Below are 14,149 nucleotides of genomic sequence, written 5' to 3' on the forward strand. Positions count from 1 at the left end.
GTTGATTCAGAAGAGACACCGGGTACATGCAGATCTCCTCAGGCGTAAAGCCCACATAATTTTCCTACAAGAATCCCACTTAACCGACTTGGAAACGCAAAAAACAAGCAAAAAATGGAGGGGACAGATATGTTCCACTAATTATTTGGCATTTGCTAGGGGAGCAACCATCTGGGTACGCCACGGAGTCCCATTCACCGAGCTAGAACGCCGGGTTGATGACCAGGGAAGGTACATTCTGTTGAAAGGTACACTGGACGGATCCCTAGTGATTCTAGGCAGTGTTTATGCCCCTAACTTCGACCAAGACCGTTTCCTACACCGACTGGGGGCAGCGCTGGCTGAATGGGATGGTATCCCCTGGTTGCTGGGAGGCAACTGGAATGCGGTTTTAGACACTAACCTAGACAGATCTCCCCCCTCCCCCCTCCCCCCCCCCCCTTCACGGCACGAACGCCAGTAAACTAGCGGACCTGTTTGCTACCTGGGATGATGGATGGGCACTTTCAGATGCATGGTGATGTCTACACCCTACTCATAAGGAATATTCATTTTATTCACCGGTGCATGGTCTCCATACCAGAATCAATAGATTCCTCTGCTCCAATTCCATTACCACACAGGTCTGCCAGTCCACATACCTAGCCAAAACCTTTTCGGACCACAACCCCCTAGAGCTCACACTTAACTGGGGTAATGTGCCAACTCCAGTACCCGCCTGGAAATTACACCCACAATTACTAGAGGTTAACCCTTTCGAACAGCCCTTTCCAACAACATAACTAATTACTTAGCTGAAAATTGGAACACAGCCTCATCTAATTGACTTGAATGAGATGCACTAAAAGTGGTGGTACGGGGGATAGGACAACTAGTGGGGGCCCGACAAGAGAGACATCAACGCTTACTCAGAATCGAAAAACAGATGGCCGTGCTGGAACAGGAGGCAGTGACCGATCCCGATAGGAGAGGCACTACAGACTTCCCGCATTGATCATGCGGACACACTAGAGACACTACAAACAATTGATCACAGAGCATTCCTACAGCGCAAACACTCAGAGGCGGACAGGTCTGGGGCGCTACTTGAACGTATAGTCAGAGATAGGCCAGATCCACCAATCATAACTCTAATACGCACCCCTAACAGACATATAGTCCATACCCAACGAGAGATAAACATGGCCTTTTATGAACATCTTAGTACGCTCTACGCCGCGCCCGCACCTGAGGAGAACCATTCTATTATAGAACTCTTGCAGGATCTTCCCCTCCCGGTACTCTCAGAGGAGATACAAGAAGGGATAGATGGCAGCGCCTGGGATCGACGGGCTGCCTATTGAATTCTACCATACGTACTCAAGAGGCCCTGGTCCCCACACTGGGGTCGGTGTACAAGGCTGCCTTCGAGGCTGGCCATCTACCACATTCTACTATGCAAGCACTGGTCACATCATTGCCCAAACCGGGCCGTGATAGCCTGAAGTTGTCCATCTACCACATTCTACTATGCAAGCACTGGTCACATCATTGCCCAAACCGGGCCGTGATAGCCTGAAGTTGTCCAATCATAGACCTTTTTCCCTGCTAGCGACCGAAATTAAAATTTTAAGCAAGGCTCTCGCCAACCGCGTACAGCCCTACCTTAATACACTCATACACAATGATCAATGTGAATTCTTACCGAACCGTAGCACGTCCCTCAACACAAGGCGACTACGCTATGTTATTCAGGCCCCCCCCCCAACTTACCGGCACGCAGGATGCCTAGCACTAGACCTCCGGCAGGCCTTTGATTCTCTCTCCTGGGATTTTAGGTTTGCGACTCTACAACTCTTTGGATTCCCGGACACATATCTTAAATGGGAACACCTGTTGTATACCTCCCCCACTGCCCGAGCCCGTACAGGCCGCTACATCTCTGACCAATATACAGTCCACAGGGGCACGCGACAGGGATGTCTTGTCTCCCCTGCTGTTCGTCCTTGCGCTTGAATCGTTGGCGATAGCGCTTAGGCGATCAGCAGATCATCTCGGCATACATATTGACGGCGCGGCCCACCTAATCTCCATCTACGCAGACGACATCCTACTGTACTTACGTGATCAGACAGCCGAGAATACTCCCCTTCCCAATACTTTTGCTATTTTTGAACGTCTCTCAGGTCTGGCCATAAACCCGGGAAAGTCTGTGGCATACTTTTTTTTGGGACACTCCACACCCAACCAATCTACGGTTTGGCGAATACACTCTACCAGTGGCTGCCACCACCTTTAAATACTTAGACATTCAAGTTTATAGAAGACAGGTGGATCAAATTGAGGGTAATATACTACGGGCTATAGCGGCCCTCCGTGCCAGTGTGCCCTTTTGGTCCTCTTTGCCGTTGTCGGTGATGGGGCGGATTGCCATCTCAAAGATGGTGATGCTCCCTTGCCTATTATACTACTTTGTGAACCTACCTGTCATAGTCCCACAGTCTATCTTTAACACATTGAATATGATGCTGGTAGACCTGATATGGGCCGCAGAAGGGTGAGCTTACGGAAACTTCAACTAGAGACCCGGAGTGGCGGACTGGGAGTCCCTGACTTCAAGGCCTACTACTACGCTAGTCAGCTTCAGTGGTTATCTTACTGGACAGCTGGGAGGAATTTACAGGAAATCGGTTACACACCCAGGGACTTGGACAGGGGCGCACTACACTCCCTGCTCTTACCTAAGGCCAAACTCCCCGTGAACAGCCCTCCCCTATTGAGGACGGCTCTGCACTGCTGGAGGAGAGCACTGTCGTATACCTCTTCGATGGCTCCCTACTCAACATCCCCCTTTTGGGCATCCCTACACCACAGGGTAAGCTTACGAGGGCCAGAATACATGATTGGGCGGAGGTGGGGGTGTAAGACGTTGGGGCATTTTTTGGGGATGGCAATCTCCACCATCACGATTTCTTCATCCAGGCTACGGAAGCACCAACACGCTTATATCTACTACACGCTACTGTCTCCCATTACATAAAGACCACATGGGCCCCACAACGCCATGAATCACCACAACATAATCTGGTACATCTCTTATACTACATGGGGAATGGGGGACAATTGGTCCGATGGCTCAACACGGGGATACGGGCTCACGCTGCAACCTCACTTACGTCCCTTAGAACACAATGGTCCGAGGATTCCACGGAGGAACTTACTGACAAGGCTTGGAAATGCATGCTCGAGCAACTGAAAAAAGGGTCCCGCAATGCAAAACTGAAGTTTATCCAGACAATGATCCTTCATAGGTCGTACCTCACTTCCCAGAGGATTCATCGCATGTTCCCGGACGCTCCACACTGCTGCCCCCGTTGTAAGGGAGACGAGGCGGATTTCCTTCATATGCTGTGGTCCTGTCCCCGTCTTCGGGACTACTGAGGGGGAGTCCGACAGTCTCTGGGCGAAGTCACACAAATTCCAGTCCCGGACGACGCCCTATACTGTCTCATGGGACGTCGTAGACAGGAAAGAGTACAGAAGGTATGACTGAGATTTCTAGAACTCGCCCTTACCTTGGCAGTAAGAGCCCTCACCATGAGGTGGAAACCCCCCAGGTGCCCAGCTGTATCCATCTGGCAGGAGGACATGATCCAGTAGGGTAAAGCGGAGGGTGCTGCTCTCAGGAGGGAAGAAGAGAGAGGCCTGCGGAAGCAACCCATTTCGATGGAGTGGCAGATCATGCTACACAAGATTGAACTACTCGAGTTGCTGCCCCCACTGGGTACCCCACCCCCATAACCTACAAAGCCTATCTAACATTAGGTTGAGAGACTCGGACCCATACACTACGAACTAGGGGCGCTGCAGACTCTCCAGAATTGCACTACTAGCATTTTCCTCCGACCACTATGGTTCCTAGACACTGAACGACCAGGAGTGGGGGATGGGTGGGTTAGGGAGGGAAAGGTTTGTGGTTGGGGCGGTTTGTTCTTATTAATTGGAAATGTATATGCTTTATATTGTAATTTTGGTGTCACAGTTGCAAGGATACGGAACTTATGTTGTCATCTGGACTTTTTGCCTTTCATTTCCTACCCACTAATTGGAACAGGGTATGGTAGATTCATGCAATATACATGCTATAGCGGTTTTAAGTACAAAAGACCACCTTTCTATTGTATTCATTGCACTGGATATATTGTCAAGGTCATCAATAAAGTATGTATAAAAAAAAAAATGGTTAACCTTGGCTCCAACCAGAGGAGTATCTTTCTCTCAGCTCATAGTATGGGATATTTGATGTTCATTTCATCCTCTAGGAAATGCTTCCAATGGCATGCATGAGAGACTATTTTACATCTGAAAAGCACGCTCAAGCCTACTTCACTGTTCGTCACAATCCCTTCTTTTTTATCTCATATATGCCTTCAATACTGAAAGTAATTATGCTCTGCTTCTTTTTCCCCAGCCTTGGCAAATCAATAGATACAGATTTAAAGTGCTAAACAGCATTTGTGTGTGAAATGTATGTCTTCAGCATTTTTGCATGCCTCTCTGTACTTGCATTAACATATTAAAGCCAGATTTGTTGGCTAAGCAAAACAAAAAAAGTGGTCTGTTGACATTGGACGCTGTTTGGGTGGTATGTTTGGGGGAGTAGAAGTGAGCTCTAGGCAGTAACCTGATTGGCTTATTTGTCTCACCCACCTGTCTGTGGTGATGTCGTTCCAGACAGGCAGGAACTGTAGCAATCTTCCCCCGACCGGAGCAGAGTGGTCTGGGGGGCGTGGAGGGAAGTAATTGTTTAGGGGTGGAGGCGGTACGAGTATTGGTAGTTTTGCCGCTACCTTTGTTGTTATTGCCCCTGTAGCCTCCTCTGCAGTAGTCTCTGTTAGATGAGGTCTGGATGGGACTCTTGTAGGAAGTGGAGGGGTTATCCGTGGTAAAACCTCTAGAGGCACCCCTAGAAGAGGAGCGCCGAAAGGAACTTCTGGGAGCTTGCGATTGCAAAGCTCCCATTGATTTGGCAGTGTTGGTATCCTTTTTCATCTTTTCTGAAGATAAATCTACAGTAGGCCCAAATAAGTGTTCCTGGTCAAATGGTTGATTTAATATGGTGGTTTGAACCTCTGGTTCAAAGCCGGAAATGCGTAGCCAGGCATGTCTGCGTAAAAGGACACTGGTACTAATAGCTATATCTGCGGCATCCAGAGCACAACGAATGGAGGTATTAGTTATGAGCTTGCCTTCCTGGACGAGATCATTAGCTCGTGTTTTGCATTGGTCTGGAAGGTGTTGTAGTAGTGTCTCTAGCTCGTCGTAGTGTGCCCTATCATATCTTGCGAGCAAAGCCTGTGTGTTGGCAATCCTCCATATGTTAGCTGCTTGGGACGCCGTTCTTTTACCAGACGCGTCCAGCAGTTTTGATTCTTTATCGGAGGTGGGGATCTCCTATGGTTTGTGAATTAGCCCTTTTCCTGACGTTGGAGACCACTAAGGAATCTAAGGGTACTTGTCCTTTAATATAAACAGGATCAGCTGGAGCAGCTTTGTACTTTTTTTCCACCCTGGGGTTAATGACTCTGGCCCTTACAGGGTCCTTAAACACTTCAGGAGCGTGTTTGATTACCTCTTTTAACATCGGGAGAAAGGCAGTGGACCTTTAGGATGGTGAGAAAGTGTCCATGAAGAAGTCTTCCTCTACAGGGTCTGTGTGTAAATTCACCCCGTGATATTCTGTTGCCCTGTATACAAGCTGAGTGAACCTTATAGTGTCCTCAGGAGGGGACGGTCTAGATGGGTAGATGTCGTCCTGAGGTGTGTCTGGGACATCTGGTGTGTTATAATCCTCCCATGGGTCTTTTGGGGTACCAGGAGGACTGGGTTCCCCTAAAGGTTGATCATCCCCTAGATCTACAGAGGTGTCATCATCATCCGGAGGTGGAGGAGATGGTGAGGGTGTGAATATGGGATAGGAGAGTGGTGTGGAGGGGGAGGTGGAGAAGGAATTCTAAAAAAGAGAGGTTACAATGTCTCTTTTTTTTTTTTTTTTTAAAGGAAGTGGAGCTGGTACAGGTTTGTCTATTTTCCGTTTCTTTGAAGGGCTAAGTATGAGTTGACCTGTTTTAGGGTCTTTCTGAAGGGGTTTTTGTGTTGGATCCGGTCGAAAAAGCTCTTTCTCTGATGTGTGTTCCTTCGGCGCTGATTTTTTCAGGTCCGACTGTTTGTGTGTCAGAGGTTTTGGAGTCGTTTTGTGCTCTTTAGGCCTGGAATCTGGAGTTTTCTTCGATTGCGGTATGGGCTTTGGTACCGGTTGTTTTTTGGTGCCAATGGTGTTTACGGATCCATTGTCTGAGCGCCAGTGGTGATCTGAATCGGGAGTTTAGTCGGTTCCGAGGATTTTCTGGGCTTTGAAGGCTGATCGCCCGAGGTTTACGGAACCAGGTGTTTGCTTGGTTCCGATGATTTTTTCGGAGACGGGACATCTGTACCAGTGGATTTCGGCGCCGAAGGCGTGGATGTGGAACTAGGCGTTGGTGCTGAGGAAGGTAGTGGTTTGTTTTTTGGTGCCGGGGATGGAGTTTTGGCACCAACGGCAGGCTGGCTCGAGTGGCCTGAAGGCTTTTGTATCTGCTTCTTTGCCGAGCCCTAAGGCGGGGCATGAGAAGTTCTGTCCCAATGTGCACCTAGGCCTTAAGGTGAAGGTGTGACAGAAGCCTTTTTGGGAATAGGGGGTGGGGAGGGGTCAATGTAAGTACTTACGATCCTCTGCCCTGGAGTGATGTCTTCGACGTCGGAGTCGTCGGCTTCGGAGGAGCTGATGGTGCTGTGTTGGGTCTGCTCCTGCTCCGGTACATTGATGGCTTACTGGAAGACGTCGTCGGGAATGGATGTCGATGATCGAGCCATGGTTCTTCGAGCTAGACGATCCCGAATCATTTTCTTGGAGCGGAAAGAGGCACAAGCTAGACAGTCTTTGCCCTTGTGCTCGGGTGAAAGGAAGAGGTTACACACCTCATGAAGATCGGCGTGTGGAAACTTGGATCCACATTTAGGACACTTTTTAAAGGGAGTCCTTTCGATGAGCCGAAGGCCTGATGGCGCAGGTAGGTCCGAAGGCCTGCGTCAACGACCGGAATCGAAGATTTGAAGTTTGGAGGGATGCGCATCGAATGGGAACGTGATCAAAACAATACCGAAGTAAGGGTGAAGGATTTTGCGTCGAAAAGATGATCGGTAACGACACCGAACTGGAGCACAATGAACACATCCGAGCCCGATGGCGGAAAAAAACAATCTGACGATGGAGTCAATGCCCATGCGCACTATTGTCCAAAGGAGGATCCACCTATCCCGTGACTTTCCAAGACAACAACAAAATGCAAACATCCGCGCCCAACACCAGATGGAGATCTATGCACAGTGTGTGATCTGCAGCTTATATGCCTCGAACATACTGTTCTTAATTTAAGATGACTCCATGGTGTACAGGGTCTACTTGACAAGATTCGGCAAAATGCGATGGGCATGTCACTTGACGCTAGTATGGCCTTCGATATGATTGAATGGCCATATATTTTTGCCGTATTGGAGCGACTCAGCTTCGGTACCAAGTTCCTGCCCTGGCTGCTACTCCTTTACTCCGAGCCCTTGGCACAGGTGGTGGTGAATTGATGAACCTCCCAGGTGTTCCTACTCTTTCGCAGCACTAAACAGGAATGCCCTCTCTCACCACTTATATTTGCTTTGATCCTTGAGCCATTAGCGACTTGGGTACAAAAAGATCCATTGATTTGCAGATTACGTTGGAAGGAGGAGTGGGAGGATAGGATCTCTCTCTATGATGATGATGATGTCCTTTTATATATTGCCGTGCCAAAGTCTTCCACTTGCAGAATTTTAGATTTATGTACCAACTTCAGTAAGTACTCTGGGTATGCCATCAATTGGCCCACAATATATGCCCTGCATGGAAGGGCACCCATTCTTCCATCTGTTTGCCTTATCTAAACTAATACGTGACAGACATGATAGAAGAATAGCTTTACAAAATATATAACATTTTTATTGGGCGAAGCATCTAGCGATTGTCAACCAGTGGGTGCACCAACCTGCGGATGATCCAGCGTATTATATGGACCATCATATATTGCGCTCCGGGGGATATTTGCAAGCACTGTATACTAATCCCAGGCGTCTGACACTCACAGGACCAACAACTCTTACGGTCAAGACATGGCATACAGCACTTAAGGCGTCAGGAGTACGTAATCACCCAAACCACACCTCTATGGGACACAGAGTGGTTGGGCACGCCAGGGAAAAGACCGAGTTTTGATAAGTGGGACTTGATAGGTATCTCTACAGTGGAAGATCTCTGGTCCAACAGGACTGTAGTCCGATTCTCAGAACTACGGAGAGAGTACGAGCTAGCAGCTACAAAGACTTTTCAATACATCCAAGTTCGACATTAACTTTGGGTGGTGATCCCCCAGGGAGAGGTCATCGCCACTGTAGGACAGATTGTTGGATGATCACATGAGCAATAAAGCAATTTCCCTCACTTATAAAAAAAAAAACTGATCAATAATTCCCTGGATACGCTCCTTTTACTGCGCGCATGCTGGGACGTGGATTTGGGAGACCTAGCTGACGAAGACTGGCCATAGGCCTTGACCTCCCCTCGGGACGTAGCAATTTGAGCGTGGTTTAGACTAGTTCAGCTAAAAAAACTCCATAGAAAGTACTTCTACCGAACCGCCTTGGTTAAAATGGGCAGTGTGTCTGATCCAGCTTGTCGCAGGTGGTGTGGGCAGGAAGGATCCTTCTTGATTTGATTTGATTTGATTAGGGATTTCTAGAGCGCGTAGCTACCCTCGGGCGTCCCAGCGCTAGTGAAATAGCCTGACAGTACTCCTAGGGATGGATTATAGGGGGAACAACCACGTTTTCAGCAATCTGCGGAAAGATAAAAGATTGTTTTCTTTGCGTATATTGAGGGGGAGGCTGTTCCATAACTTAGGGGCGTTAAAGGAAAAGCGGCGGCCGCCAGTACGAGCTTTTCTTATTCTGGGGACGTTCGCCAAAAACAGGGTGTCTGACCTGAGCTGTCGAGTTGATTTGTGAGGCTTGATGAGAGATCTCAGTAATGGTGGGCCTTTGCCTTGTAAGATTTTGTGGGAGATACACATGGCTTTAAAGGAGATGCGTTCTTGGATGGGGAGCCAGTGAAGCGCCTTAAGGGAGGGTTTGGCCGAGCATCTAGATTTTGTTCCCATCAGTAGTCTTGCTGCAGCGTTCTGGGTGTGCTGGAGTTTTTTTATGACAGCTACAGGTGCGCCTAGATATAGGGCATTTCCGTAGTCCAATCTAGATAAGATGAGGCCCTGGATCAAAATCTTCCTAGACTGAGGGGGAATGAGCGGAAGGATCTTGCGGGCTGCTCGCATGAGTCCGAAGCAGGTGCCAGCTGTCTTCCTCGCTTGGGCTCTGAAGCTGAGGTCCTGGTCTAGCCAGAAACCTAGGCTTTTAATTTCTTGTTTTGGTGTGGGGGGGGGGTGCCCATGCTAGATGGCCATGCCAGGGTTTTGGGGAGCTTGTTTGGGTCGCCTAGAAGCATGATTTCGGATTTCTCTCCGTTGAGCTTGAGCTTGGAGTCTCTCATCCATATGGATATGTCGTGCAGGCAGGAGACTAATTTCTCCATTGATTGATCAGCCTGATTGATGGAGACGACTAGCTGTGTGTCGTCGGCATACATGACCACCTTTATGCCAGATGGAGAAGCGATGTCGTCCAAAGGGGCCATGTAGACATTAAAAAGCGTGGGACTCAGGGAGGAGCCCTGAGGGACTCCACAGTTCAAGGGGAGGGGTTTAGAGCGGCCGAGGCTGTCGGCCACTTGGAAGGACCTGTGTTCTAGGAATGATTTTAGCCATGCCAGGGCAGTTTCTAGAATGCCCGTTTTACGGAGGCGGTGGAGGAGGATGGTATGGTCCACCGTGTCAAAGGCGGCGCTCAGGTCTAGGAGAATCACTGCCACTGATCCTCCTGCGTCCAGAATGGACCTAGTCTCCTCTGTTACGGCCAGGAGGGCGGTGTCAGTTCCCTGTCCAGGTCTGAAACCAGTCTGTGAGTGGCGGAGGAGGTTGTTAGTCTCTAGGAATGTTGAGAGCTGTTCATTCACGATTCTCTCTGCCACTTTGCTGATGCCTGGGAGGAGGGAGATAGGTCTAAAGTTAGAGAGGTCCAAGGGGTCTAGGTGGGGTTTCTTTAAAAGAGCGCGCACTACCGCGCATTTCCAGCTGGCGGGGACTATCCCGCAGGAAAGGGAGGCATTTATCAGCCTCATGAGGTGACCGGAAATAGCGGGAGCTACTAGTTTGAGTTTACACATAGGGGCTGGGTCGTCCGGGGAGCCACTCTTCACACGATTGAGGGTGTCCAACAGCCTCTCAGTGGTGACGGGGAGGAAGGTTTTTAGAGTGGGTGCCTCAGGGTCAATGGACCCGGCTGGGGAGTGAGTTGGGTGATCGGTAGTGGGGAAGGTCGTGATGATTTTTAGAATTTTGGCTGAGAAGAACTCGGCAATTTCGGTACACCTGGCGCCGGTGGGATCGGCAGCCGGCTGGGGTTCAGGAACTTTCATGAGACTTTTGACTATGCGATAAGTCTCCCTAGAAGAGTTAGAGGCAGCCATGATTTTTCCTTCGTAGTACGAGGCTTGTGTGTTTTTGATGAGGGTTTTATATTGCTTCATGGCTGCTTTGTAGGTTTCTTTGTTGTTAGGGTTCCAGTCTTTTCTCCAGCAGCGTTCTAATTTTTTGCATTTTTTTCTAAGGTCTCGTAGTTCAGAAGTGAACCAGGGAGATTTGTAGGAATTCCTCTTACTAGGGAGTTGTTTGGTAGGGAGAACTGCGTCCAGGGACGATTCTATCCAGTCACGGAATTGGAAGTCTGCGAGTGATGGGTCTGGATTCAAGGTAGGGATAGAGGCTGTGAGTTGGTAAGTCCAGGCATCCGTATTTAGTTTGTTCCACGGACGCAAGGGCGCTTGAAGTGGAGGATTGGGGCTGATCTGGCTGGCGATTGGGATCTTGAGGAAAATAAGGTGGTGATCTGTCCAGGGGATAGGTAGGGGAGATGAAGTGAGGAGTTCATGGATGTTTGAGAAAATAGGGTCCAAAAGGTGGCCCTTATTATGAGTGGGCAGGAGATTTTTCAGGGAAAGGCTGAGTGCTGAGAGATCATCTTTGATGTCTCCTGCTATTTTGTTCCCTGGGTCGTCAAAATGGATGTTAAGGTCTCCTAGCACTGTAAAGTTGGGAGATGAACAGGCAAGGGAGGTGACGGTCTCTATCAGGGAGTGTGGAAATTGTCCAAGCGGTCCCGGGGGTCGGTATATGAGTAGGCCCGACAAGGTTTTTTCCGGGGAGAGATGTAAGGAAAAGTGAACGTTTTCACAGTGAAGGACTGGGCTGCCCTTAAGTTGGCAGGTGAGGTGGGCTTTTGTGATAATTGCTAGTCCACCTCCTGATCCTTGTGGTCTATCCAGATGTTTAATGTTGTAGCCGTGGGGGAGGGCTTGGACTATGTCAGGGTCGGATGCGGAGTTTATCCATGTTTCAGTAAGGAACAGCACTTCGATGTCATTGTTTGAAATTAGTAAGTTTATTTCGGTGCTGTGCTTAGGGAGTGATCTGCAGTTGAGCAGAGCCATTTTGATTGTTCTCTTTTTGAGGGGTGACTGCGGGGTGAATTTGTATGTACAGTGATTGCATTTTTTATAGAGCGCATCAGGTGCAATTGAGTGCAGACAGGGGTCCGGGGTGCTTGTTGCTAGTTTCCGAAGGGTGTCTGGTGAGTAGGTAAAGGGGGTAGTGACGAGAAGGACAGGGGAGCTGGGCCCTGGGCGCGTACTGGCGCGGACGGGCGCAGACGGGCTTACCTTTGGCGCGTCTTCGGCGCGCTGGCGGCGCGCCCGCAGCGCGCGTCCGGAAAAGGCACATCCTTTAGAGGCCGACGGAAGGGGCGTGGCCTCAGGGTGGTGGGCGTGGCCTCACTTCCCTGCTTGATGGCGGCAAATTGTTGGCAAGTCCGCGGCAGCGTTCGAGTCGGCTGCGCGGTGTATGCGAGCAGTTCTGGAAAGGGGGGAGTGCTCGGGGAGAAGTGCAGAACAGGTAAATTTACACACTTTTAAAATTGCAAAGTTTTAAGAAACGGCGATCGAACCTCCCGGCTTCCGCCTCAGGAGTCTCTGTAGCGGGCTAATGCGGGCTCAAACGATCAGCGCGACTTATATAGTCTGCAGGGGGGGCGTGGTCTCGGTGGTGGGCGTGGCCTCACTTCCCTGCTTGATGGCGGCAAATTGTTGGCAAGTCCGTATTATTTTGGAGTGTTCCATCATCCAGGTATACTCAAAATCGGTTGTGGCATGTCTTAGTAGAGTGTGGGGTGACAAACCAACGACCTCCACCAAATGGTGTCTCCTTAATATTTGGAATGCCACAGACCTTAGTCGTATGGGGCAACTATGGATCACCCTAAGCATGATGATCGCCAAACCCAATATTGCCCGTCTACGGGGGGTAGGGGGGTGAGGGTGGGTAGAGTCGCCACCAAGGCTCAGAGACTGGGAGATGGACATGGATTGGTGCGTGATAGCTTAGAGGCTCCCCCAAGAAATGGGAAAAGATTGGGGCAAGCAAATGTCTATAGGGGAAGTCCATGAACCCTTCCCATAATGCTGCCCTCAAGGGTTAAAAATGTCCGTCATGTGGGATTCTATCACCATTAGGCCGCCTCCAAATTTTTACATCAGTTGGGGGGTGGCTGGGGGCTCAACTGAATTGTGTGAATTTGTTTTAACATTATGTTCAATAAAAATATGTTTAAAAAAATGGGTACAGCATGAATGACAGGAAGCAATCAGTTTGAAGAGCTATGTTGTGCAGCGTACAACAAAGCTTATTACCAGGTACTGGACACTACATTTACAATAGTACTTTAAAACAGGATTATTACTGATAAAAAATACATTTACTATAAAGACTTCAACTAAGCACAAATACAGTTGCTACATTAAGTAACTATGTAATAAACATTATCTTCGCCTACCAATGACTCCCGGAGTGGCGATTCCTAGAACATGACATTGTGTTGGTAACATCTTCTCTAAGGTGGCTGCTGTTTCTGCACCATTTTTCTTTCTTGCTGCAAGGAATGAAGTGAAATACATTTATACATGCAAAGTTTCAGCCAGAGAAAAAACAAAGAAGATTAAAAAAAACAAGAAAAAACACACAAGTGACAACTTTCAATTAAGGTAAACTACTAAATGCTCAACAGAGCATAATCCTTTAATTGTCAAAGATCCACAAATGTAACCACTACTATAACTTTACTTAGTTGAAACATTCTAAAGATCCCGAAACCAGTTCCAGTCACCATCATGGTTTTTATTTATTTATTTGAGTTTTATAGAGCCGAACCAGACCTGTGAAGGTATCAGAGCGCTTTACAGGATTGACAGGTAAGATACATGAACTTGGGAGGTTGGATGCAGTTGGGGTAAAAACAGGTAGTTGCAAAAGTAACAGGAAAGAGAAGAATAGCAGAAACAAATCATGGAAACAGTTGGGATAGGAACATATAGCACCATTGTACAAAATGAGGTAGTGTCGAGTCCGGGGAAGGATGCCCAGAAGAGCCTGGTGGGTACCATCCAGATAGCCGTGGGTAAAGCATAATAGTATGAGAAAACAGTCGCTGAGGTGATTAAAATGCGAGTATTAGGAGGGCAATTTGTATGAAGCAAGAAAAAGAATAAGCAATAACAAATTTTTGAGACATTTGGGATAAAAACAAATAGCACATTATACAAATTATACAAGTGTAGCAATCTCTGTTACAGGGAATGCTGCCCAGAGGTGCCGGGTCGGTATAATCCAGGAGACCGTGGGTAAGGCCATAATGGTAAGAGAAAACAAAGACATTGGTATTATTGAATGCGAGCATTAGGAGATGAATTTGCCCATTAGGAAAGTCTTGGCCCCCTTTTTAAAGTGTGCCAAGGACGAAAGTCTTCTGATGGCGGGCGGGAAGGAGTTCCAAATTCTTGGGGTGGCCCCAGAGAATGCCCGGTTGTACTTTTTTGTCCCGCAAGCGT

General features: G+C 48.5%; 1 protein-coding gene across 1 annotated transcript in view; it reads right to left on the bottom strand.

Moving 5' to 3' along the window:
• The window catches only part of FBXO22 (F-box protein 22), a 285,060-nt gene that overhangs the window by 128,105 nt on the left and 142,806 nt on the right, over positions 1-14,149 (bottom strand). Inside the window, exon 4 of the mRNA XM_085643778.1 lies at positions 13,099-13,194. Within this exon, the coding sequence (XP_085499904.1) occupies positions 13,099-13,194 (96 nt within the window). The remainder of the gene's footprint in view (positions 1-13,098; positions 13,195-14,149) is intronic.

This window comes from Triturus cristatus, chromosome 3_1 (genome assembly GCF_964204655.1).
Source record: "Triturus cristatus chromosome 3_1, aTriCri1.1, whole genome shotgun sequence".
Classification (NCBI taxonomy): Eukaryota; Metazoa; Chordata; class Amphibia; order Caudata; family Salamandridae; genus Triturus; species Triturus cristatus.